The sequence below is a fragment of the Mustela putorius genome, unplaced genomic scaffold (assembly GCF_011764305.1).
Source record: "Mustela putorius furo isolate JIRA1106 unplaced genomic scaffold, ASM1176430v1.1 tig00000281_pilon_pilon_pilon, whole genome shotgun sequence".
In the NCBI taxonomy this organism is placed as follows: Eukaryota; Metazoa; Chordata; class Mammalia; order Carnivora; family Mustelidae; genus Mustela; species Mustela putorius.
This window is the reverse complement of record NW_025421343.1, coordinates 17,102,853-17,130,041: the sequence shown is the minus strand read 5'-3', so window position 1 is coordinate 17,130,041 and position 27,189 is coordinate 17,102,853. Positions and strand designations below refer to the sequence as shown.

Sequence of the window (27,189 nt, the reverse complement as noted above, 5' to 3'; positions counted from 1 at the left end):
TTTAGGAGATAAGTAAACTGATGAATGAGCTTGTGAATGAGAATATACATCCAGACGTGTGTTAAATACGTTCTGCTTGTGTTTTCTAAGGACACTGAGGATACCCCAGTTCTTTCCCATCGTGGCCTTAGAGATTGGGAACCGATTTGGAAAACCCCATTATTTAAAAGGCTTAAAGTCAGGGACGCCTGACTCAGTGGGTTAAGCCTCTGCCTTCAGCTCAGGTCATGGTCTCAGGGTCCTGGGATTGAGCCCCGCATCTGGCTCTCTGCTCAGCCGGGAGCCTGCTTCCTCCTCTCTGCCTGCCTCTCTGCCTACTTGTGATCTCTCTCCTTCTGCTAAATAAATAAATAAAATCTTAAAAAAAAAAAAAGGCTAAAAGTCAGATTTCTGTTTTGCAGCTGTGGCAGAGGTGAGGGAAGAAACCAAGCCTGACCTCCCATTGCCAGGAGGCCTGCAGGCTGACCACGTGCCGTTATCCCTTCCTCACACCATTGGGTACCAGCCTGCCACGATGTCTTCACCAACTCAGCCTGGACGACCGCCTACAGGGAGTGCAGCCCATGGCGGGGTGACCTCTGCTGGGTCAAAGCTCCTACCGCCTCTGGCATTTAATCGTACAATTGGCCACATAATACTCTCTGAGCATAAGGATGTAAAATTTAATTGCTCCATCAATATACCTACTACGTACCAGGACATTGCAGTTATTTCTTGGTGGAAGGATGGGAAGGAGTTGGTCGGGGCCCATCATGCCATTACTCAGTTTTATCCGGATGACGAAGTTACAGCAATAATCGCTTCCTTCAGGTATGTGTTCTTTCTTCCTTTCCTTTTTGAATGTTGTTATGTTATTTGTGATTCAAAAGTAAAAACCTCCTAAGTTGAAAGACGGCTTTTTGGTTTCTGTGTGAGCAGCCCTCCGGGTGCCATTAGAGTACAGATTCACAGCAGACAGTCTGTGTGGTTGATCTCTTTTATGTGGATCTTGGCCCCATTCAAACTGGATTATCAGAGGCTCTGCCTTCTGGGGAACCCCCACCCCCGACCTGCAAGTCATGTCAAGCTCCCACTTAACTCAAGAGCTTTCCCAGTGAGTGGAAACACTGTTTTTGTTTTTTTGTTTTAAGATTTTATTTATTTATTTGGCACAGAGAGAGACACAGTGAGAGAGGGAACACAAGCAGGGGGAATGGGAGAAGAAGAAGCAGACTTCCCACACAGCAGGCAGCCCAATGTGGGGGTCGATCCAGGACCCCGGGATCATGACCTGAGCTGAAGGCAGCTGCTTAATAACTGAGCCACCCAGGCACCCCAGGAACACTGTTTCTTTCCGGGTGTAGAGAGACATCTAAATTACCCCATGGGCGTGGAGCTTTGAACACATTCCCATCCCTTTCATAGGCCTTATCCCCCCTCTCTCTTCCACCTGTCCCCAGCATCCCCTGCTTCTGCAGATTGTGGCACTGACGTAGCCATCATGCCTGTTGGGGTGGGAAAAAGCTGGAAAGTCTATAAAGGCTGGGGAAATGAGAAAACCTTAAGCCACCTGGGTCACTGTCTCCGTGTTCCACTCTGTTTTGGCAAGGGCCAGCCGAACGCGTTGGTCGGGGGAGGGTTGGCAGGGCTAAGCCAAGTCAGCATGTACATCTGGAAGAATCTGTTGTCCTGAGGATTGCGTCATCGTATTTTCAACATCCTGCAGACAGCCAGCTGCTTCTCCTCACCACACTCCCTCTTTTATTTTCTGCTCTCTCCTCTTTCGCTAGGAGAGGTTTGGGTGTTTGGTTTGGTTTTGAGTCAGAGTCTCCTTGCATGTACAGCTTTGGAGTTCAGTGGACCAAACGAGGTCAGAGGCACACAGGCACACAGTTGGAGTAAGTGCCTTTTTCCGTGGGATTCCTCCACTCCGAGCAGAGCCCTCTTTGATCTGGGACATTTTCACTTTCTCTGGCCTGATACTCGTGGCTGTCTGAGACAATGTCATGTCTTCTGGTGAATCATTTTGTTTCCTTTTCAGAAAACTGCCTCAGAGATGCCACAAGGCTAACAACTCCAGTTTGAGTTGAGTGTGTCCATACTTCCACAAGATACATCCTTTTTTTTTTTTTCTCTAAGTTATAGGCTTGGTTAGCATCAAAGTAAAGAGCACAGCTTTCATATTTTCCACCGGTTGATTTAAACTCGGGCTGGGTCTCTCGGGCTGCCATTCTCAGCCAGTGGCTGAGACCACTCAGGAGACTTGACTACATATTTTAATCCATCAACTACAAAACACAGATGTTTTACCATGCTATGGACACAGCTTCTGATGAGAGATCACTATTTAATAGTGAATAAGAAGTAGTTTATTTTTTCTTAAAGATTTTATTTATTTGAGAGAGAGTGAGTGAGAGAGAGAGAGAGAGAGAGTGAGTGAGTGAGCAAGAGCAGGGGGAGGGGCAGAGGGAGAAGCAGACTCCCCACTGAGCAGGAAGCCGTGCAGGGCTCTATCCTGAGACTCCGGGATCGTGTCCTGAGCTGAAGGCAGACGCTTAGCCCACTGAGCCACCCAGGTGCCCCTAAGGAACAGTTTAAAGGCTTAAAGAAACAGAAAGCTGACACATTGGGCTCATCAGGTATCATTAGGAGGAAAGCACTACCCTGCTGACTCTCTGGGCTGGGAGTCCTGAACAAGGGTCCTGCCACTAGCCAGCCAGGAGACGATGGGTGAGCTGCCTTCTTGCCAAAGAGATGAGTTTGGACTCCATGACCAGCGCTTCAGGTGTGTTCAAAGGGGCCATGAAATGATACCAAAGGACATAAACTGGAGAGATGTTTGTTTTTTTTTTTTTAATTTTTTAATTTTTTATAAATATATGATGTATTATTAGCCCCAGGGGTACAGGTCTGTGAATTGCCAGGTTTACACATTTCATAGCACTCACCATAGCACATACCCTCCCTAAAGTCCATAACCCCACCACCCTTTCCCTACCCCCTACCCCCAGCAACCCTCAGTTCATTTTGTGAGATTAAGAGTCTCTTATGGTTTGTCTCCCTCCCGATCCCACCTTGTTTCATTTATTCTTTTCCTACCCCCCAAACCCCCCACGTTGCCTCTCTACTTCCTCATATCAGGGAGATCATATGACAGTTGTCTTTCTCCAATTGACTTATTTCACTAAGCATAATACCCTCTAGTTCCATCCATGTCGTCACAAATGGCAAGATTTCATTTCTTTTGATGGCTGCATAGTATTCCATTGTGTGTGTGTGTGTGTGTGTGTGTGTGTGTGTGTGTGTGTGTGTACACACCACATCTTCTTTATTCACTCATCTGTTGATGGACATCTAGGTTCTTTCCATAGTTTGGCTATTGTGGACATTGCTGCTATAAACTTTCAGGTGCACGTGCCCCTTCGGATCACTACATTTGTATCTTTAGGGTAAATACCCTAAACTGGAGAGTTTTTAAACTTAAAGTAGATAGTGGCGTATCTTGGGATTTGTGTCTTCAGAGTTCAGAAGGGGACCTGGGTCATATCTTTAGAACTTTAGAAAAAAGGTTATACTTTTGCATGGATTCAGCTTCATTTTCATAAACTCATTCTGAAGCGGGGAAAAAATCTTATCACACTTCCAAACTAAGCCATAAAACAGATATAGTGCTCAGAATTCTTATAAATGGTGGATGCTGTGCTGAATTGAGTAGCTTGGGGGACAATACCGAGTCTAATATCTTTCAACTATATTAAAGTCATGTTCAGGTGACCCAGGAACTGTATAGTGATTCATTATCGTGAATTAATCAAGATTATAAATATTTGTGTAATTTCTTGGCAGGAGAGAAGGATGTTGGAGACCCTGAATTTGATATCTTATAGATGAGGACCCTGAAGTCCCTATGAGCAGGGTGACTTGTCCAGGGTCACTAGGGAGTAAGCTGTCACCCTTAAGCAGGGGGTTGATTTGCACACCTGCGGTGTCTTCTGTTCTCACATCTCATGGGCCCTAAAACAAATCTACTCTGGTTCCCAGTAAAGAGTTAAAGATTAGTGTGAGGCTTTCCATGTGTGGAATTTAATCAAGAATTCATGAGCCTGTAATTTTGTTGGAGTTGCCATTAATAATACCTGTATGGACCACAGGTATTTAAGGGAATGGACAAAATACAGATGTGTGTATATTGGCAGAGGTCAGAGGAATTATGGAGAGAAACACAAAGTATTTCGAGTCAGGACATGGAGCCATTATTGTATAAGGTGTTATAAGAAAGGCTGGAATTCACATGAATTTTAAAAATGACGGGGTCCCCAAATTGAGGCCCCCACATCACTATGTACCAACATGTATCCTTTAACTAGGAAGCCGTTGGGGGTTGTTGGAGACTGACAAGATTGTGGATGTGATTTAACTTTCTTAGACTTTCTCGGTTCCACATTTCCTCTTCTACATCAGGCAGACCCTACACTTACACTCCCAAAAGCTCCATTCTGAAAACAAGTGTTAGTCAAGTGTCTGGTCTTTGACCCTAAAACAAGACCCGTTCTGGTTGAAGGTGTACGCTAAGGTGTGTGCGCACTTAAGGCAGTGGAGTTTTCCCCTCTTATTTCTTCCATTGCTTCCACACCTACCCCCCACTTTTCCGTGGTGGCCCAATGCCATCATGGCGCCCTCTCCCTTCCAAAGGAAGAAAAGACCTTGATAAAGTAATTTACATAGGAAAATATTCACATCACTGGTGACGTCATTTTAGACATGAGGAGTAGAGATCTGTTTTTCCCCCAAATCACCACACAGGCAGCTGCTCACCAGTTATAAAAATAGCCAACCTTGCTCATGAAGGTGTTTACAGGCACCTTACTGGAAGAACAACTGCCTGAATGAACATCTGGACATTGGGGTAAGGAGGGTAGAGCTGGTCTGTGTCCTGCCTGGACCTGTGAACAGGATAGAGGGAAAGAGAGAACCTGATGTCAGGAGCAGAAGTACTAAGATAGTGTTAATATGTTAAGGTGGTGTTTCCTTCAGATTATAGACTTGGCCTTGAAGGGGGGAATCAGGGGAAAGGACGTGGCATCTCCCAGGCGTCAATTCATCTTTCAGTCATACCTCAGTTGAGGGTGAGAGGGTAGAAATGACAGGTGTTCACATGCATTAAGTACAAGTCCCCCCTACTTGGGCAAGACTAAAGGAGATGTAACATCATGAGGGAGAATGTTCCTGAAAGATTTTAGAAACTGCTTGGTCTTAGTTCCTGTAGGTATATATTTTCAAGTTATTTTATTTTATTTTTTTAAATTTATTTATTCAACAGATAGAGATCACAAGTAGGCAGAGAGGCAGGCAGAGAGAGAGGTGGAAGCAGGCTCCCTGCCGAGCAGGGAGCCCCATGTAGGGCTTGATCCCAGGACCCTGGGATCATGACCTGAGCCGAAGGCAGAGGCTTTAGCCCACTGAGCACCCGGGTGCCCCTCAAGTTATTTTAATAATGATAAATGTACTTTGTTAAATACTTAAAATACTTTGTTAAATACTTAAAAAATACTGTACACATACAGAGAAACTGTGGCCCACAACCCCGAGGAATCTTTTCCAACCACATATAAATTTAGTATTCCTGAAATGAAATTGACATTTCATGACACAGATGATTATGTATCTCGTTTCGCTCATCTAACGTTACGAATGTCTTCCTGTATAATTAAACGTCTTCAGAATATTTCAGTGGTTCTATACAGCACTGTGCCCTGCTGCAGTAAAATGGAAACACATGTAGAAGAATGTAAATGAAATTGTAAAGGGAAAACCTTAAAGATTATTTTCAAAATGCCAACACCCTGGGCACATACAGGGGAAGAAATAACTGATATGGTACTTCAAGTCTAGATGCCCTCTTGAGCTGAGTCCATTCTGTGCTAACAATTTACATTTTTTCCTCTTTCACTTGAATGTCTATTATAGGTGTAGGAAATGCTTGGTGTCCGCTAGCGGGTTGCAGTATTCCTCATTGATGGCTTGGGGATTAATCCTAAAAATTGCACCCCACCCTGCATACGCCACGTTCCTGACCTCATCCTAAATGGTGTGCAGCTCAGGCTGCTTTTCTCCAGAGCTCCTTCCTTTGGTCCTTTGCAGGACTTTAAGTCACAGGGCTGGGCCACCCCCTTGGCTCTCTGACCATCCATATAGTACCTCATTTGCATATCAACTTGATACCAACTTGAAACTGTAGCTCAACCATTTGTGCAGATCCCAAGATGCTGCATAGCCCGGGTCTTTCCCTGGAGTCTCTCAAAGAGGGTATAAGTTGGGGGTACACTCTGGCTTTGGTGGAAACACTCAATGGTCAGGTAAAGCGTTCCAGGCCATCACCAGCCATCAGACCCGAAGACTGGGGAGACCAGCTCTCAAGTAAAAACAAAAGCCGCAGTTCTTGTAGGCAGCCAGTGCCTGGAGATTTAGTTTATTGGGGTAATTTGTGGCCAAGGGAAAGGATTTGATATGTTTTCTATGTAGCCTCAGGATTCCCCACTGGGAATGAAATTCTAGCTTAGTTGTCAGGAGCTAAAGCTGGAAGGACTTTATTGGTTTCTAAAATTGGGGTTCTTTAAAATTTTTTTTCCATTTTTAATTTTTTTCTTGTGGTAAAATATACATAAGCTACAATGTACTGTTTTAACCCGTTCCGAGCGTACGGTTCGGCAGCACTAAGTGCATTCACTCTGTTACTCAGCCCTCACCACCAACCCTGCCCAGAACTTTCTCATCCTCTCAAAGGGAAACTCCAGGCCCGTTAAAGCCTAATCCACATCCTCTTTTCCCCCAGCCCTTTCTTTTCTATTTTCTTTCTCTGTAACTTACTCCAGGTACCTCATATAAGGGGAATCGTGCAATATTTGCTCTTTTTCTGTGTTTCTTTTAAGAATGCTGTAGCACTTAGCTGCTCCTGAAGAGCCATTCCAGAGCAAGGCCGTCTAGCTGTGAGAGGTCTGCGGTGCGGGACAGGGAGCCTCTGTGTGTCCTTGCAGCTGGTCCTGGGGCTCTGTCCAGGTGGTTCCTGTCTAGACGCGGTGGCTGAGTCCGTGTGGTGGCTTTGGTTTTCCCTGATTCAGATGTTTGTATTTGACCAAAATCTGACACGATGTTTATACCTTCTTGGAAGCAATGCATACACATGGTAAATAAAATATTCCAACAGTTCAAAAATCCTCTCTTCCACTCCAGCCTCCAGCCGCTCCCCAGCGAGGAGCTGTGGTTATCCACGTCTTTGGTATCTTTCAGAGATATTCAGTCCATATGAGTCGTGTGTGTGTGTGTGTGTGTGTGCACGCGCCTGGCCCCAGAGTTCATCTGTTAAAATGTTCCAGCTCTGGTTAAATCAATACCCAGGAGCCAGTGTTTTTTGTGGCTCTGTAAATACTGTTTTCAGCTGAGTCACTTAGTAGGTTCTGATTACATCTTACTTCTTTATAGCTTTTTGATTTCCCTCAATTTAAGAGCTTCTTTGTTGGTTAGTTTGCTTAATTTTCTAAGTATCAATCTCTCTTTTGTCCCTAAACTCTAAAAGCATCTTCTCACAAAGTGATGAAATTACTAGGCATCTTCTCGCAAAGTGATGAAATTACTAGGCTTGATTTTTTTCCTAGGAGTTGCCTCTCCTGGAAATGTCCCTCCTCCTGCTCCAGTCAGACCAGCTTGCCCCTCAGCCCTGGGGTACAGCTCAGTCATGCTACCATCGTGGAGGCCCTTGTGGCTCCTGTTTCCACCAGGAGCTCCAGGTTCCACATACCCTGACCCCCAACCCCACTTCTTGGCTTTGACTCCCAAACTTTGGCACAGAGCCCACCCTCTACTAGCGTGGATTTTGCATGTCTGAAAATGGCATTGTTTTTTATGCCTTCACCTTGAGGTAGTTTGGCTGGATACAGAATTCAAAAGGAAAATAATTTCCTGTTGTCGTTTGGAAGTCATTGATCTATCTCCTTGTCGCTCACAGATTTGTTCTTGAGAAGTATGGTGCTGTTCTGATTAATGGGTTGTGCTGCTTTACTTCTGTCTGGAAGCTTCTGGGATCTCCACTTTATCTTGGAGCGGTGACATTCCCTGGTGAAGCCCCTTAGTGGGTCTTTTCTCTCCCATTGTGCTGCCCACCTAGGGGCCTGATTAGGAAAGACCCAGATATCCAGTTCCTGGGGCATTTTCTTCAGTTATGCTCCCCTTCCTGTGTTCTTTCTGGAACTCCTCTTACTCAGTTGTTGGAACGCCTAGATTGCTATTCTGAGCTCAGAGCCTTCACTAGGGAGCCTCTAGAGCCTGCCTGCTATTTCCTTTATGGAGAAGGAGGAGCTCCGGGACAACCGCTCCTGTGTCCGCCTCCCCCCTCCCTGCCTTCAGCTCAGCAGCCTTTTACTTACTTGTCTAGGAGGTAAAAAGTAGAGCTATCTTAGAAAATCTTTCCTGCACTGTAAGTAAGATGGCTCCTGACTTGCTAATTAACGCAAGCACATAGCCCTTCTCCCCAGAGGACTGGTCACCTTTTCCTGATAATGAATGACGCAAGTTTTGATCATGTTCTCTTTGCCCTCCTTTTCTACTCCTGGCCTGGATTTTTCTTCTTTGCTGATTGGCTTAAGGTACTCCTAGACTTTTTGTGCCTTTTGTGTCTGACTTCTGCAGCCCAGGTTGGGCTGTTAAAATATTAACTTACCCCTAATGTTTTCTCTCAATTCTCTGGGGCCTCTGCACAGATGTACTTTGCATCCTTGGGCTGCTTTCCTGGGGCTCTGCCCTGCATGCCTCTGTGGCCTTCGCTCTCCCTCTGGTCCCTGGCTTCCTCAGTTACGTGGCAAACCTGCTACAACACCAGGGTCCCAGACCCCAACCCAGAGCCAGGTTCTCAAAGGCACGGCTGTCCTCATCCTGTCAGATCTCATCCTCAGTCCAGCCCCCGGGTCTTGCCTCAAGAAAAGGATTCCTCTTATAAATGAACTTGTGAAATATGCAGAAAGGACCCCCCTCTTCAGTAGCCATGACCTTGGTATTTTTTTGGAACCGCAGAGGTGACTTGACTGGTCAGCCACATAGGATCTTCAGGAGCTTCCAAGAGCAGGGGTCACCATTAAGCTACCAACTGATACTCGTGATGGACAGTGCCCCATCCTAGACACATGCTTCTCTTCTTTTCTCTTCCTGCCACCATGACATTCCTGGAGGTTTATCAGAAGAGTGTCGGCTAGGCCCTTATCTGGAGCTGTGAGGTCTCCTCCCATGTTCTCCTGGTGACCTATAGACATCGTGACCTTGGTTCCTGCCGTCAAGCATGGAGAGAGACCTGGCCTTTCTTTGCCCTTGAGTCTTTCCTAAGTGCAACATTCATTCATCAGGGGCATTTCCAAAATTATACCACTCCTACACGGGAATGAGGGGAAAGGTGAAGATAGTATTCTAAGTCAGTGGGGGCGCTGCTCAGGTTGGCACATCAGGAAATGCAGGTAACATGTGAGAGTCACGTTATTCGGTCTTGGAACTAATACGGTGGTAATGTTAACCCAGGCAGCTCTGGTTCCCCTGGTTCTGAGTGACACCATTGTTGTTGTTGTTTTAAGATTTTATTTACTTATTTGAGAGAAAGAGAGGGAGAGAGAGCATGAGCAAGAGGGCACAAGCAGGGGAAGCTGCAGAGGAAGGGGGAAAAGCAGACTCTTCACTGAGTAGAGAGCCCAATGTGGGACTCGATCCCAGGACCCTGGGATCATGACCTGAGCTGAAGGCAGATGCTTCACCAACCGAGCCACCCAGGTGCCCCTGATTGACACTACTCTTGACATATATTTTAGTTACTCTGCTGATCAGAAGCGAAAAGGGATCTGCAAAATGGCATTATTGGGGAGAAGTTGTAATTTAAAATTCCTGGGGCACCTGGGTGGCTCAGACAGTGAAGCATCTGCCTTCTGCTCAGGTTGAGCCCCACATCAGGCTCTCCACTCAGTGGGGGGACCTGTTTCTCCCTTTGCCTGTTGCTCCCCCAGCTGTGCTCTCTTTCACTCTCTGTCAAATAAATAAATAAATAATTTTTTAAAAAATGTTCCTTGTTTATTCTAAAAACGTGTGTTCAACCTCCAGGCCTAGGCGCCTCACTGTGGCAGCTTGGCTCCTGACTCCCTGTGCTGTGTTTATCCTGGCAACTGCCGCCTGTTGCCTATGGGACCCGTGGGCCAAGATGGTCTCTCCTCACACCTTGCCAGCTTCCTGCTCTCTTTTAAGCGTTACGTCTTCGTCCTTAACAAGGACTTTATTTTGCTTTGGGATAAATAAGTTGTATCAGGGAGCAAGCTGCTGGAAAGGAAGATGGACCCCTCCATGGTTTTCTTCTTTCACTTTTCTTCTCTCGCCATGACCTCTCCTCTGTCTGGTGAGCCCAGTAGAAGAAATCAGCGTCTTTGGGCCAGGGAAGGTGTCGTTCCTTGGAGGGTGTCTACGAGCATTTCAAAGAGTTCCTCATTCCCTCACCCCTTCCCACTTCTAGCTAAGGACTGCTGTAGTATAACTTCCTGCTTGTAACATGCTAGAAGGGTGGAAAGCAGGATTCTCAAGCGCGTAGAGCCAAGGCCACCTGTTTATAGCAGATACTTTACAACATGTCATGTTCAAACTGTAGTATAAGGAAACAAAATAAAGGTGATCTGTAATCAAATAATATGAACGCAAACGGGGCACCTGGGTGGCTCAGTCAGTTAAGCAGCTGCCTTCGGCTCAGGTCATGATCTCAGGGTCGTGGGATTGAGCCCCGCATTGGGCTCTCTGCTCAGTGGAGAGCCTGCTTCTCCTCTCCCTCTGCCTGCTGCTCTGCCTACTTGTGCTCTCTCTCCATCTCTCTAATAAATAAATAAAATCTTTTTAAAAATATTTTTTAAAAATTAAAAAATAAATAGGAATGCAAACATACAAATACTAGGCATGACCACTCCAGGAGAGAGGATAGAGTACACAGGGACTAGCATCCTGGCACTCCTGCACACACAGGGCAGCTGCAGATGGAGTGGTGCTGTCACTGATCTGAGTCACGGCCAAGTTCCAGACACCACAAAGGGATGGTGGCCCTCATGTTCAGGTAATTGCAGCCCTGGGAAATTAGGTGGCTGTTAAAATCAGACAAAATTCTTTGTGTGTATGTAAATGGAACTGGGTTCTAAACTCAGAAAGTCATCTAGGATATGGAACAGTTTGCCCCTGACCCCTGAAAGTTGCCTTGGCCCCTAAAAGCCATGGTGCCCCCTAGTTTCTGTGCCCGCCCTACAATTTTGCAGAATGCCTTGATGGGGGCAATACTGCCCAGTATAGAGAACCCTGGTATATAGCCTACCATTGAAGGCAGGACAAGTGACAGAACACGCATTAGTTGTGGTTCTTCAGAGAAACAAAATCAAAGAGGGAACGAGAGAAAGTTATTTTAAGGAACTGACTAATGTGATTGTGGGTGCTAGCAAATCTGAAATGTGCAGGGCATCAGCTAGAGATCCAGGGAAGAGTTGGTGTTACAGTCTTGGATCCAAAGGCAGTTTGGAGGCAGAATTCACTTTTCCTTGGAGGACCTAGATCTTTGCTCATTAGGCCCTCAGTTGACCAGTGAGACCTACCCATGTTATGAAGGGTAATCTTCACTCAGAGCCTGCTGATAGAAATGTAAATCACACCCGAAAAGTACATCTAGAGTAATGTTTGACCAAATATCTAAGTACCATGACTTAGTATGGTCATGGTCAACACTACCATGTTGACGTATAAGGTTAATATAGCATATGACAAGGAAGTTGAAGAATGTTCTATTCCTATAACAGGAACCCAAGGGCTAGTCACTGTAAATATCTTTGTTTTCTTTGTAGCATAACCAGTGTGCAGCGTTCAGACAACGGGTCATATATTTGTAAGATGAAAATAAACAATGAAGAGATTGTGTCTGACCCCATCTACATCGAGGTGCAAGGTAAGTCCAGAAGCCACAGGGTGGCCTATATTAATTGCTTTGCATGTAAAACTCTAGAATTAGGCACACCCATTTATAACTCTGAATGCAAACTCTACAAATGCGTAAGTGCTGAAATTTTACAAGGGGATCCTCTTTTGAGACTTTAGGTAATAATGGATGAATGACATGAATTCGATTCCTAGAGTTTTAGCTCTATCCTCGGCAATAGGGCTGAGATAAAAACAGATTATGGACCTTCCTGTCCTCAGATTATTTACGATTTAGAAACCTGGAGACTGTTTTTCAAAGTGAAATGCATTCCAATCACCAGTTCTCAAGGCTGGTGTCTGAGACCGCTCACCTAGTCTAAGGGTGATTTGCCTTGGAGGGTGAGTGGTTTTCCTGAACTGGGTCAGCAGCTGGATCCAGGACTCATTTGGGGCCCTAGGATTTATTGGGTACATGGTTCAGTGCAGTTCCATGATGTGACATGAGACGGGCTCAGTGGAAGCACGAAGTGAGATATGGACTAGGAGAGGGTGGTCTCTGCCCTCAAGGAACTTGAACTGCAGTAGGTAGTGTGAGCTGATGCCTAGGGGAGCCCAGGTCCCAAGGCTCTGGGTCTCTGGGTACGCATGCTTGGTTTCTGCAGTGGCAGGGCCTATCAAGGAAGGCTTCAAGGAGGAGGCACCTCTATTATCACCACAGCTGTTCATTCCTTACCAGCCCACAGGCTGCCTCCAGGGCCCTGCATCCCAGCTTTCTGAGAAACTCTGTCAGCAGAAGCACCCAAACAGCTTTCTTTTCTGCTTTCTCCTGACCCTCATCTCCCACAGGCTTTAGAGCAGGTGATTGGCTATTCAGGGAAGTTCAGCTAGAACTGTCTCCCACTGAAAGGCTGCTCTGCTCCCCATTCTTTTGCAAACCTAAACCTCATATCCACTAATGCTGCAGGAGGCCTGGGGGAGGGACCCCTCAGAGGAGTCTCCTTTAGAGCTTTGTTCTAGGCCCATCCCAGGCTGGACAGCTAAGCCTCCTCAGGATTATGTCAACATCAGCCCACGGGTGGAGACGGCTTGGTAGTGTTCCTGTGTTTGCTGTTAATCTTGGAAAAATGTTGAGAGGACATTTAACTTGTCAGAATCCCAGCAAAATGCCCAGGGCAGGAACACGTTAGTTCCAAATGCAAAACTTCAAAACAGGCAAAAAGGACCCCATTTTGCCATTCCCATATCATTCCTTCTGGGACCGGGAATGTCAGTTCCCAGTCCCAAAATAACACAGTTTAAATCCCCAGTAATAGTTAGCTTGCCCTGTTAAATTTTTGGCATATGCCCCAAATGAGTACGAACTGGCTTTCTCTGAGGTATTTCTAAAGTTCCATTCCTTGCCGTCTCGAAGACTTTGGGATTATAATATGTGATTGTGTCTATACTGTTCTGGTGAGAATGTACTTTGAGAAGCGTCCAGCCCTGCACCAGTGGACAGATTTTCAAATTCATTATCTCTCCTCTTAAAGTGTCACACAGAGTAGATCGTCCTCAAAAACAGGCGGACCTGTTACGTGGCTTTGTTTTTACTGTGTGTGTATTTTGGGAAGGAATACTGAACACGTGCCAGCCTGTGCCAGGAGTCTGAGCAACACCTGGTTTCAACACGGGCAGGCCTCCCTCTGGTAAAACCAGTTCTGAATCACCTTCACAACCCGTATGGGAAAGTATCCTAGAAAGCTGGCTGCAGCTAGTTGGGGAGGCCTTAGCTTCTATTCTTCCTGAGCCAACTTTCAGAAGATGAAAACTGGCCAGGGGCATCTGGGTGGCTCAGTGGGTTAAGCCTCTGCCTTTGGCTCAGGTCATGATCCCAGGGTCCTAAGATCAAGCCCCGCATTGGGCTCTCTGCTCAGCGGGGAGCCTGCTTCTCACTCTTTCTCTGCCTACTTGTGATCTCTCTCTCTCTCTCTGTCAAATAAATAAATAAAATCTTAAAAAAAGAAAACTGGCCATTCCAGGTATATGAAGAAATCTATTGCCAAGTTCCAGAACAGTCCCTCCCCCTTGGGACTCGGCATTTGCTTGTGGATCTAAAAAGTTCTTTCACTGAACTCTTTCTCCACAGGACTTCCTCACTTTACTAGACAGCCTGAGAGCATGAATGTCACAAGGAACACGGCCTTCAACCTTACCTGTCAGGCCGTGGGCCCTCCTGAGCCCATCCACATTTTCTGGGTTCAGAACAGCAGCCGTGTTCACGAACAGCCGGAAAAGTCCCCCTCTGTTCTGACGGTTCCTGGTAAGTCCAAGTCATGTGATTTCTTTAATGTTTGCTCTTGAACAGTGGAAGGGATCAAGTTTGGTGCCCGTGGCTGGCGCAGTATAAGGCTGGCGCAGTAGAAGACAAAGATAGCACAGGGGTGGCCGCTGAGGTTAGGGGCTGGGGATGGGGAGAGGGAGGAGGGAATCTCAGGAGAGAGAGTTCACGAGCTGGGGTGGGAACTGGGTGAATGCCATGGGTGTCCGTGCTTAAGTGAGCAGAGTGGCCAAGACCCCTGAGCCCTGGCAGCAGGAGCCCTGCAGGCCGTTCTCGGTACTAGGAACACAGGGTCGAACTTCTGGAAACAGTCTTCCTGGCTTCCTTCCCTCTCCAGGGCTCCTCCCCTAACCTCCACAGCCTCATTCCTGAACCCACAGTTTTTCACTCTGAGACATGCTCCCCCCTGGGGGAGTTCCTCTCTGACCCCAGCTTCTATACTGGGTGTGTGATAATGGCCTTGAGCTTTGTGTCTCCTGACCTTCAGTCTCATGTACTCAACTCCCTCCCTGGCAGTTTCACTTGCTGGTACATATGCATCTTAAAATGAAACTCTTGATCCACCTCCTCCACAGATGTTTTGCCCCAGAATTCCCCATCTTAGTAAATGACACCGCCAACGGCCCATCCTTCCTCTTTCTCATTTTTCATGTTGTATGCATCAGCAAGTTCTATCCATTCTGCTTCTACTGTATGTCCCGAGTCTGTTTTTTCTCCCTCCATGCTGCAGTACCCCATCCACATCACTGCCGGCTCTCGCCAACACCAGTGCAGGTGCTCCCTGAGGGGTCTCTGCTTCCAGCCTTGGCCTCACTCTAATCCATCCTCCATGGCTCCCTGTTGTCTTAGACTGTCACTCTGAGTTATTCCTGCCCCTGCCATCAGCCCTGTGTGCTCTGGCCACCACCCAACTCTCCAACCCAACCCCACCCACCCCACCTTCTCATCCCTGCTTATTAAGCACCAGTCATCCTGATTATCTGTCATTTCCTCACACACATGGCCCTCCTTCCTGCCTCAGGACCTTTGCATTCTCTCTTCTGTCTACCTGCAGTGTTCTTCCACTTGCCCTTTGTCCCATGACACAACTCCAGTAGCAATTCTTCCAGGAAGCCTTCCCTGATCATTCAGCTATTTTAGGTCCTCCCCACCTCTTTGTTGACTCCCAGTCATGTGTTCCTGTGGACTCCATCGTTGCACTCATCACAGTCTATCATCACCCACTTATTTGTTTAGCTCCTTGTCTGTCTTCTCAGAAATTATATGCTCAGCCCAAACAAGGACTTTGTCTGTCCCAAGGCAGTGCCTGACTCACAGTAGCACTCACTGAATATTCATGGTGACAGCAGACCAGCAAGTGAATGCCAGCCCCTCTGTTTTAACTCTGGATCACTTTCCTCACTCGTCACTGCATAAGGAATATTATGGTTTTCTCTGCTTCCATCTGAATTGTCTTCGAATTTCTCCCAAGGAGTTGATAATCAAGCTCCTTCTTAGTTCAAAGTCAATTTGAGGAACCTCCGTAGTGTTCTTCAGAGTGGCTGTACCAGTGCTTGCATTCCTACCAACAGTAGAAGAGGGTTCCCCTTTCTCTTCATCCTTACTAACATCTATTGTTTCTTGTGTTGTTGATTTTAGCCATCCTGAAATGTGAGATGGTGTCTCATCATGGTTTTGATTTGTATTTCCTTGATACCAAGTGATGTTGAGCATGTTTCATGTGTCTGTTGGCCATTTGGATGTCTTTTTTGGAAAAGTGTCTATTCATGTTTCTGTCCCTTTCTTAACTGGGATATTTGTCTTTTGGGTGTTAAGGTTGATAAGTTCTTTGTAGATTTTGGATACTAACCCTTTATCAGATATGTCATTTGCGAATATCTTTTCCGACATTATCAACTATGGAGAGAGCCCATATGTCCATCAGCTGATGAATGGATAAATAAAATGTGTGTACACACACTCACACACAGGAATATTACTCAGCCATCAAAAAGAACAAATCCTGGGAGACCTGGGTGGCTCAGTCAGTTAAGCATCTGCCTCTTACTCAGGTCATGATCTCAGGGTCCTAGGATCGAGCCCCTTGTTGGGCTCTCAGCTCCATGAGGAGTCTGCTTCTCCCTCTGCCCCTCCCCCTGCTTGAGCTCTCTCTCTTTCTCTCTCACATATAAATAAATAAAATCTTAAAAAAAAAGAATGAAATCTTGCCATTTGCAACGACATGGATGGAGCTAGAATGTATTATGCTAAGTGAAATAATTCAGAGGATGATAAATACCATATGACCTCACTCATGTGGAATTTAAGAAAGTAAACAGGTGAACATCATGGGAAGGAGGAGGAGAAAAAAAAGGAGAGGGAAACAAGCCATAAGAAACTCTTAACGATAGAGATCAAATTGAGGAGTTGGAGGGAGATGGGGGGAGGATGGGCTAGATGGGCGGTGGGCATTAAGGAGGGCACTTGTGATGATGAGCACCAGGCGTTCTGTGTAAGGGATAAAATCACCGAATTCTACTACAGAAGCCAATATTGCACTCTATGTTAACTACCTAAAATTTAAATTTAAAAAAATTTTTAAATAAAAAATAAAAATAATTAAGTAATTTGTAAAACCCAAACAAAGTCCATTTGAAAACTATACCCCCACCCTTTCTAGGATGGTGGCTCTGAAGTCCCATAAAGACTTGTTTTCATTGAGGTAAAATTGATATACAGTTAGGTGTGTGGAACTTAAATGCAGAGCTCAGTGAGTTTTGAAAATGTAGACACGCATGGAACCACCACTTCAGTCAAGACCCAGAACATTGCCATCACCTCAGAATGTGCCCTCATGCTCCCTTCCCATCAGCCTCCACCTCTCATAGGCATTGGTGTTCTGATATCTGTCACCATAGATCAGTTTGCTAGGTCTTGAACATTGAATAAGTGGAATCGTAAAGTATATATATTCTTTTGGGTCTGGCTTCTTTCCCTCAGTGTGATGTTTTTGGGACTCCTCATGTTGACGTGTGAGTAGTATGTTGTTATTGCCAATAGTGCTCTATGGTATGGATGTGCGCCATTTTGTTTATGTGGTAAACATTTGAGATGTTTATGGATAAATAAAGGAGCTACAGATATTTGTGTGCAAGGCTTTGGGGAGACACAGGTTTTTATTTTATCTTGGATAATACCTGGGAGAAGAACTTCTGGATCATATACTGGGCATATGCTCAACTTTTAAGAAAACCACCAAACTATGTTCTAAGTTGTGCCAAGTTATATTCCTAGCCCCAGTGGATGAGTGTTCCAGTTGTTCTATCTGTGTCCTTGCCAACATTTGATATGGTGAGAGTTTTCTTTCCATTTTAGACATTCTAGTGAATATGCAACAGTAAATTTTAAATTTACATTTCATTTCCCTACTCTCAAATTTTAAATTAGATTTAGAAAAGATTTGAAAGATTTGAGTGGGGCGCCTGGGTGGCTCAGTTGGTTCAGTGTCTGACTTCGGTTCAGGTCATGATCCCAGAGTCCTGGCATCGAGCCCGGTGTTGGGCTCCCTGCTCAGTGGAAAGTGGTGTTTCTCCCTCTCCCTTTGCCCCTCCCCACTGCTTGTGCTCTGTCTCTCAAATAAATGAATGAAGTCTTAAAAAAATAAAAAACAAGATTTTAGCATTTTTAATTGTGCTCATGAGCCAGTCATATATTGTTTTCATGGAAGTATCACTTCGGGTCTTATAAAAATCTTAAAATCAGCTTGACAGCTTTTGCAAGAGTCTGTTGTGATTTTGTTTGCAGTTGTATTGAATTTATAGATCAGTTTAGGGGGGATCGCATCTTAATATTATTGAGACTTCCAATCCAAGAACACACTCTGTCCATTTATTTAGGTTTTCTTTAATTTCTCTCAGCAATTTTTATAGTCCTTAATGCACAGGTCTTATATGTCACTTGTTAAAGTTATTTATAAATATTTTATGTTGTTGATGCTGGTAAGTAGCACATTTGAATTCGTTTCCCAATTGCTTACTATAAGTATGTAGGAAATAAGTTAATTTTTGTATGTTGATCTTGTTAAGTTAATGTGTTAGTTTCTAAGAGTATTTTATTGTTGTTGTTGTTTTGTAGATTCCTTAGATTTTTTTGTAAACAGTGTTACCTGCAAATAGTTGTCTAATCTTGCCCTTTTATCCCTGTCCCCTTCCTTATTTTACTAACCAAGACTCTAGCACAATGCTGAATAAAAGTGGGAAGAGTTAATATCTCTGTCCCAATCACCAACTATGACAGAAATTGGATTTTGGTCAGTGCCCTTCATCAGGTTGAAGAAGTTTTCTTCTATTCTCAGCTTGCAAAAAAATTTATTTTTTTATCGTATGATTACATGGTTTTTCTCCATTATTCTACTGCAGCAAATTACACTGATTTGATTTTCAAATGTTAAACCAGTGTGCATTCCTGGGACAAACTCTACTTGGTCATGATGTATTGTGGTGGATTCAGTTTACTAATATTTAGTTAAAGACTTTCCCATTTATGTTTACTCTGTTTCACTGCCATACTAGGGTAACACCAACTGGGTGTACTGCAATTCAGTTCTGATACTGACTTCCCAAAGTCTGCCACAAGGCTCACTTCAGGTGCCAACTACAAGTGTCAGGGTCAGGGGAAGGATCCCCAGACCACCTGTACTTCCTACTGACTGGCTATAAATTTGGAGATTCCCATGACCCCCTCTGGTTTGATAATTTGCTAGACCAACTCACAGAACTCAGGAAAATGCTGTGCTTACCTATAATAGTTTTACTACAAGGGGTATGCCTAGGGTGATGTCTGGGAGGGTCTTGCATGCAGAGTGCTTCCATGCCCTCTCCTCTTTGAATCAGAGGGTGTCACCCTCCTGGCACATCCAGGAAAAGGACACTCTACTGAGCTTTGGGGTGCAGATTCTTTTACTGAAATCTCCGTGCATGGGCATAACTGATGAGATCATTGGCCGTGAGCGCCTGGGTGGCTCAGCTGGTTGGGCAGCTGCCTTCGGCTCCAGTCATGATCCTGGAGTCATGGGATTGAGTCCTACATCGGGCTCCCTGCTCAGTGGGGAACCTATTTCTCCCTCTGACCTGTCCCCTCTCGTGCTCGCTCTCTCTCTCATTCTCTCTGTCTCTCAAATAAATAAATGGAAAATCTTAAAAAAAAAAAAAAGAGAGAGAGAGAGAGAGAGAGAAGGAAAAGAAAAGAAAAGAAAAAAAAATCATTGGCCATGTGATTGAACAGTCTCCAGACCCCTCAACCCTCTTATCACATGGCTGGTGGTTCTGGTGATCTGTCTTCCTCCTGAGGTTTCCCAGGGGTTATTCTACGCTTCATTAGTGTAACAAAGCTACTCCTGTCACCAGGCAGTTATAAGGGACACAAGCTAAATTCTTTATTGTACAACAGTGCTCTTGAGGGGAGTGGTCTGTAATTTTGTTTTTGGAATGTCAGTTTTTGGTATCAGGGTATTTTGTCCTCATAAAACTAGTTAGTACGTATCCCTACCCCCTCTATTTTCTGAAAGAGTTTAGTAACATTGGTGTTATTTTGAAAAGATGCATAAATTTCAGTGGACACTCCAGTATCATGTTTGGGACACAACATTCCTGGTAGTATAGTTTGCAGTACTTTTTTTGATGAAGATTAACATGTTTGTTTAATGTTGACTTTGAGGCTAACTGAAATCCTCAGGTCTTTTTTTCTCTTTAATTACTGCAAAGTCAAAGCTCTCCTGTTTCTTGTATCTTTAATTATTTTTGAAAGTCCAGCCTACCATTTTTCCTTATAAAAATGTAAACCATTGTCCCAGCCAACGGAGGGCAGTTGGAACCTCCATCCTCTCCTTCAATTAACAAATCAGCCTCCTGCTCTGTGCCAGCTGCCTTTTGTGTCTCATCCAAGTTGTTGATGAAAATCTAGATTCCATCCTAACCGAGGGCAGAGTCCCGTGACCTGCTGATAAAGGCAGACTGAGTTGACATCAGCTCATTAAATCAACTTTCTTGGCTACTGTTCAACCACTTGTAAATCTGCCTGCTTTCATTTTCCTTCCATTTATTTCTCTTTCTTATCTTCTGAGATATTATCACTACATCGGGCTGGTAACTATCACAGAAAGTCTGGAAATAGCTTGAATTCAATTAAAAAATCAGACCTGACTTCTGGGTGAGCTAAATAACTAGAGGTGACAATTTCCCACATTTTTACATGCACTAGTTTGATAGCACTCTTTTTTTTTTTTTTTTTTTTTTTTAAGATTTCATCTATTTAGGGGGTGCCTGGGTGGCTCAGAGGTGACAATTTCCCACATTTTTACATGCACTAGTTTGATAGCACTCTTTTTTTTTTTTTTTTTTTAAGATTTTATCTATTTAGGGGGCGCCTAGGTGGCTCAGTGGGTTAAGCCTCTGTCTTCAGCTCAGGTCATGATCTCAGGGTCCTGGGATCGAGCCCCACATCGGGCTCTCTGCTCAGCAGGAAGTCTGCTTCCCCCCTCTCTCTACCTGCCTGTCTGCCTACTTGTGATCTCTCTCTCTCTCCATCAAAAATAAAATCTTTAAAAAAAAAGATTTTATCTATCTATTTATTTATTTGAGAGAGACAGAGATAACAACAGAGAGCATGAGTAGGGAGGAGATGGAGAAGCAAGCTCCCCACTGAACAGGGAGCCCAACCCGGGGCTCCATCCCAGGACCCAGGGATCGTGACTTGAGCCGAGGGTAGATGCTTAACCAGCTGAGCCATCCAGGTGCCCCTTGATAGGGGCACTTAAATTTTGTGGTGGATTTGTCTCTCAGTGATTCTGTACTACCAGGATCAGTGTCTTTTTTCTTTATGAAAATAGGGACAAGGTGCCTGTGTGCCTTAGTTAAGCATCTGCCTTCAGCTCAGGTCATCCTGGGATCAAGCCCCACATTGAGCTCCCTCATCAGCAAGGAGTCTGCTTCTCCCTCTCCCTCCTCTTGCTCATTCTTTCTCTCATTCACTCTATCTCTCAATAAAAAAATAAAATCTTTTTTATTTTTATTTATTTATTTTTTAAAGATTTTATTTATGTATTTGACAGAGAGAGAGATCACAAGTAGGCAGAGAGGCAGGCAGAGAGAGAGCGGGGAGGCAGGCTCCCCACTGAGCAGAGAGTTCGATGTGGGGCTCGATGTGGGGCTCGATGTGGGGCTCGATGTGGGGCTCGATGCGGGGCTCGATCTTAGGACGACCCGAGCCGAAGGCAGAGGCTTTACCCACTGAGCCACCCAGGCGCTCCAAATCTTTTTTATTTTTTAAAAAAGATTTTATTTATTTATTTGACACAGAGAGAGAGATCACAAGTAGGGAGAGGCAGGCGGGGGCGGGGGGCAGGCTCCCGGCTGAGCAGAGAGCCTCACGAGAGTCTCGAACTAAGGACCCTGAGACCATGACCTGAGCAGAAGGCAAGGTTTAATCCACTGAGCCACCGAGGCACCGCAATAAAATCTTTTTTAAAGCAAAGAAAATAAAATAGGGACAATTTGTCAATCTCTGTTCGTCTGGAGCTTTTCCTCTATTGCATGTTTTCTTAGAAGGTAAAAGTGTTAAAAAGTAAAAAAGGAAGGTAAAGGTGTGTTTCTTTGATAAGATTTGCAAATTCTTTTAATACCCAAGACTATGTATAATTTGTCTCAGCTTGGAGAACTGATGTATTTCTAAATGGTGATATACTCTCACAACTACAACCTATTTTGGGTTGCAAGTTCATTACAATTTTTATTTTACTTTTTTAAATTTGAAGTTTTTTTCTTTGATAGAGAAGATAGAAATAAAATAGAAATAGAGCAGTGTATATCCTAATAGTGTGGTTTTTGTTGTTGTTAAATTACGTGTTTATGTATTAGAGAGAGAGCATGTGCAAGCACGTGTAAGATGGGGGTGCAGAGGAAGAGGGAAAGAGAAAATCTCAAGGAGATTCCACACGGAGTGTAGCTGGATGGGGGGCTTGATCTGAGAACCCTGAGATTATGACTTGAGCTGAAATCAAGAGTTGGACACTTAACTGACTGAGGCACCCAGGCGCCCCCCAACAGTGTGTTTTTTAAAACAACCTTTATTGTGATGATATTTACACAAAGCTACACATGTGGTTAACTTACATAGAGGTACATGCATGGGCATGCACGTGTGTGTGCACGCGTGCGCTTACCCACACACACACACGAGTCTGTGTATAATTGATGAAATCTGAGTAAGCTCTGTGGAGGGGACCAATGTCAATTTCCTGGTTTTGACAGTGTGCTGTGGTTATGTAAGACGTTAACATTGGGAAGGTAGGGTGAAGGATACACTGAACTGCCTTGTGTGTTTCTTTACGTCTTTCTGTGAATCCATAATTATTTCAAAATAAAACGATTTGGGAGGATCCAGGTCATGAGGCCGGGTGTGGAACCTGCTTAAGATTCTGTCTCCCTTTCCCTCTGCCCCACTCTCTTAAAAAACAAAACAACAGGGTTTTTGTTTGTTTTGTTTTGTTTTAATTTTTTATTTTTTATAAACATATTTTTATCCCCAGGGGTACAGGTCTGTGAATCACCAGGTTTACACACTTCACAGCACTCACCAAAGCACATACCCTCAAAACAACAGTTTTTAAAAAAATTTTATTTCCCATAATTATTAAATGGTTTTATATCTAAAATGTAGAAAATTCAGAAAATGTAGTTTTATATCTTATTATACATGTACAGTTACAACAAAACACAGATTTGTTTTCTGTTTAAACTTTTCCTGTAACTGTATTTATTTGGGTGTGTGTGTGTATATATATATATATATATATATATATATATGATTTTCCTTCAAATTAGAATAATACACATGCAGACTAATTTCAGCCTTTTTAATTTTATTTTTTAAAGATTTTATTTATTTACTGGGGTGCCTGGGTGGCTCAGTGGGTTGAAGCCTCTGCCTTCAGCTAAGGTCATGATCCCAGGGTCCTGGGATTGAGCCCCGCATCAGGCTCTCTGCTCAGCAGGGAGCCTGCTTCCTCCTCTCTCTCTGCTTGCCTCTCTGCCTACTTGTGATCTCTGTCTGTCCAATAAATAAATAAAATCTTTTTTTAAAAAAAAGATTATTTGAGAGAGAGAGCAAGCGTGTGAACAAGCGTGACTGAGGGGAGGGGCAGAGGGAGAGGGAGAAAGAGACTCTCAGGCAGACTCCACGCTGAGTGCAGAGCCTGACGTGGGGCTCCATCTCACAACCCTGGGATCACGACCTGAGCCAAAACCAAAAGTCAGTCCCTTAACCAACTGAGCCACCCAGGCGCCCTTATTTCAGCCTTTTTATTACCCAAGTAATATGTGAACACATTTTCATTGTAAAACATTCAAACCATAGCAACATACCAAAGCAAAATGGGCAATCTCTATGTGTTCACCCCCCACATAGTTGTCACAGAACAGTGTGTGCGACAACAGACAGTGTGAGCCACTGGTTCACTTCCTTCTAGGCCCTTCTCCTTTAAATGTACTCACATATGTACATATACACATGGATGACCAAGACATGTAGCTCTTTCTATGTAGGTACTCATGGACCTCTCACTGTGTATGATAATCGCCTCATTGCATGAATGGACCATAATTTATTTAACCACCCTCTTATTGATGAGCATATAGGTGGTTTTATTTTGGTGGTTGTTGTTACTTATGTGGACATCTTTGTATCCATATTTATTTCTTTTCTGAAAACCTTTCTGGACACCCCATCCTTGTCTGTGTTTCTACAGTGCCTCTTCCATCAAGTTTGTACCTCCTCCCCATGTAGAAGCACAACCATCTACTGTCTCCCCACCTTAAATTATTGATCCGTGTGATTATTACATATTAGTTATTCATTACCTCAGCCCTGTCACCCAGCACAGTGCCTGGCACATCAGAGCTGTGGGAATGAATGAATGAACTAATGAACAAATGAATTATAAACAGAACCTGAGTCAGAGGTCCCTTGACTGGGACAAAGGAACATAATGAGAGTGAAGTAACTTGTATTTGTTTAATTGCTTTTGCATTTAAACTCCTTCTCATTTATATTTCTAACCAGTTCTATGAAATTAATAGAGCAGTTTTTTCACACCCATTTTGTAGACAGAGGGCTTAAGGAGGTCCGTGGAGAAAGGGCCAACCATGCAAACTTCTGACACATCAAGTTAGAGCAAGTCAGGGATCTGTGGACTATTCCCAGGCACCTGAATTTTGTAACACTGTTAAAGAATTTACATTATTCTTACTTACATCTGTGTTTAATTTTGAGGATGGGGTAGTGAGACCTGAGCCCACCTCAGAAGTTCACAGTTGAGGAACTAGGTGCCATTCTGACCGGATATGCCCGGGGTGGGGTTTATGCTTCACCTGCTGCTGCAAACCTGGGAGTGTTTGCAGGGAGAGGCCATCCCATCTTGAAATTAACTATGTTGAAATTAACCAAGAAGTCAACTTTTCTGAGATCACTTTTACCAAGAGAGTGCTAAGTAGGACCATGGTTTAAAGAGTCCCGATTGTTGAAACATGCTTTGAGCAAGCACATTTATGAACAGGAAGGCTGTATGCTTTTTTTCTCTTGATACCAATTGGGTTTTTTGTCCCTCTGTGACATAAGAGCACTAAAGGGCACTGTTCTGAGTCAACAAAGCCAATCTCAAAGATTGCATGCTGTGTGATTCAATTTATATCACATTCTCAGAAATGACAAAGTGAAGATGATTAATCAGGGTTTAGCTTAGGTAGGATGTTCCTAAAATATGAGGGAGCTTTTTTTTTTTTTTTTTTTTTTGGTGCTGAAGTAGTACAAATCTGACCTGAAATAAAGTTTCACAGAGCTATACACCACCCCCCCACATACTCCAAAGAAAGAAAAGGGGGGGAACAAAAATTGGTAAAATCTGAATATGGTCTGTATTTGAGTTAATAGTATTGTACTGACTTTTTGGTTTTGTTCACTGTATGATTATGTAAGAGCTGTATGATTATAAGATCTTATCATTAAGGGAAGCTGAAGGAGGATGTACAAGAACTCTACTAGTTCTGCAGTTTCTTATAAATTGAAAATTATTCCAAAAACAAAATTTTGTTTTATTTATTTCTTTTTTTTTAAAGATTTTATTTGTTTATTTGACAGACCGAGATTACAAGTAGGCAGAGAGGCGGGGGGTGGGGGGGAAGCACTGAGCAGAGAGCCCAATGCAGGGCTCGATCCCAGGACCCTGAGATCATGACCTGAGCCGAAGGCAGAGGCTTATCCCACTGAGCCACCCAGGCAACCCTTGTCTTATTTTTTTAAAGATTTTATTTATTTATTTTTGTCAGAGAGAGCACAAGCAGGGGTAGCAGCAGGCAGAGGGAGCAGGCTCCCCACTGAGCAGGGAGCCCGATGAGGGGCTCCATTTCAGGACTCTGGGATCATGACCCACACCGAAGGTGGACGCTTAACAGACTAAGCCACCCAGGTGCCCCAGTTAAGGCATTTTTAATACCCATTTTCAGATCAGGAAAAAATTTGGAGCTGGTATGGGACCTGCTTGCTTAGGGGTTAGTCTCCATGTGGCTCCTGCAACGATCCTGGATCCTGATAAAACACAAGTTGGATTAGATTGGTCTTCCGCTCAACGCTCTGGGATTCCCATCCTGCTTAAAGAACAAAGCAAAGGCCATTTCCTTTGCCCCAAGTTCACCTCCCCCCATCATTAGCCCGTTCACTCAGAGTCACTCCTCTGAGGACATTATCCTGAGCCACCTCTGTCCTGAATATTTAAAATCACAGCCCACTTCCCAACCCATCCCTGGCCCTCTGATCCTTTTCTGTTTTTCCATGGCATTAATCACCTTCTGATAGAGCATGAAGCTTACTTATTTATCAAGGTTATTCCTTCTTACCCACTACCCCCTGTGAGAATATGAGCTCTGTAAAGGCAGGGATCTCTTTTATTCATGGATATACCCCAAGTGCCTGAGAAAATGTCTGACACCTAGTAAGTATTCAGTAAATATGTGTTGAATGAATGAATTCAGGGCAGAGAGTGTGTTCCAACTTCCTTTATGCAAAATGTCCTTCCCTTGCTTTGCCTCTTTTGCTCTAGGGGGTAAAAAAAAAAAAAAGGAAAGAGAAAGGGCTGCTTATCCAGAACTTAAGAATTGGCCCAACTGGTGCTCTTAGAAGTTGCTTTCTTAGCAATTCTGATTGTCCTTCCCTTGAGGGAACATCCTGTTCCTGAATGTTCTTTAAAAGTAGCTTTCAGACCCTGTTTCAGAGGCTGTCTTTTTTTTTTTTAAACAAGCAGACCAAGCAAGAGGGCCATGAACGTCAGGAGTTGGGTGGGATGTGACCGAGTACACAGAGGGGGTGGCCCACTGGAGGAGGACATGGCTCAGAAAGACAGGAGGCTCCAGTTACCAGGGTCACTCCAGAGGGAGTGGGTAGTAGGGTGGGGACTTAAGGGGGTGGATGGCTTTTTTTCCCTGGAAAGCCACAAGGGCTGGGGCTATAAAACTTCAAGGTCTATTCCAGTCTGGGTATTGTTCACCCAGACAGAGAAGTGGAAAGGAAAGTGAGAGGCAACAAACAGTCTTTCCCAACACACGCTAGTTGCCATATCCAACCCAGGCTCTTCCATGAGTCTGTAGCCCAGAGGTGCCATTAAACCAAGGTAGTATATATAACTGAATACATTAAGCAAAGACGATTACATTTTGCCTTCAGTTTGGGCCCATCCACCTGGGGAGAAAGTTAACTTTGGTTTGAACCAGTTTCCCCTTCTGGCTGCTGCCGTCTGTTTGGCCTGGGGACATGAATCACTTCAGCGCATAGACAGAACTGCTGGAATAGGTGGTTTAGCTACTTCTGGGGAATTCTTACTAATGCTGATATCTCCTGCCGGAGAATTT

At 44.3% G+C, this 27,189-nt stretch overlaps 1 protein-coding gene across 1 annotated transcript in view; it reads left to right on the top strand.

The window, feature by feature from the left end:
- Positions 1 to 27,189, top strand: part of MERTK (MER proto-oncogene, tyrosine kinase) — a 113,198-nt gene that overhangs the window by 28,473 nt on the left and 57,536 nt on the right. Inside the window, exons 2-4 of the mRNA XM_013045004.2 lie at positions 402 to 810; positions 11,868 to 11,968; positions 14,066 to 14,239. Of these exons, the coding sequence (XP_012900458.2) occupies positions 402 to 810; positions 11,868 to 11,968; positions 14,066 to 14,239 (684 nt within the window). The remainder of the gene's footprint in view (positions 1 to 401; positions 811 to 11,867; positions 11,969 to 14,065; positions 14,240 to 27,189) is intronic.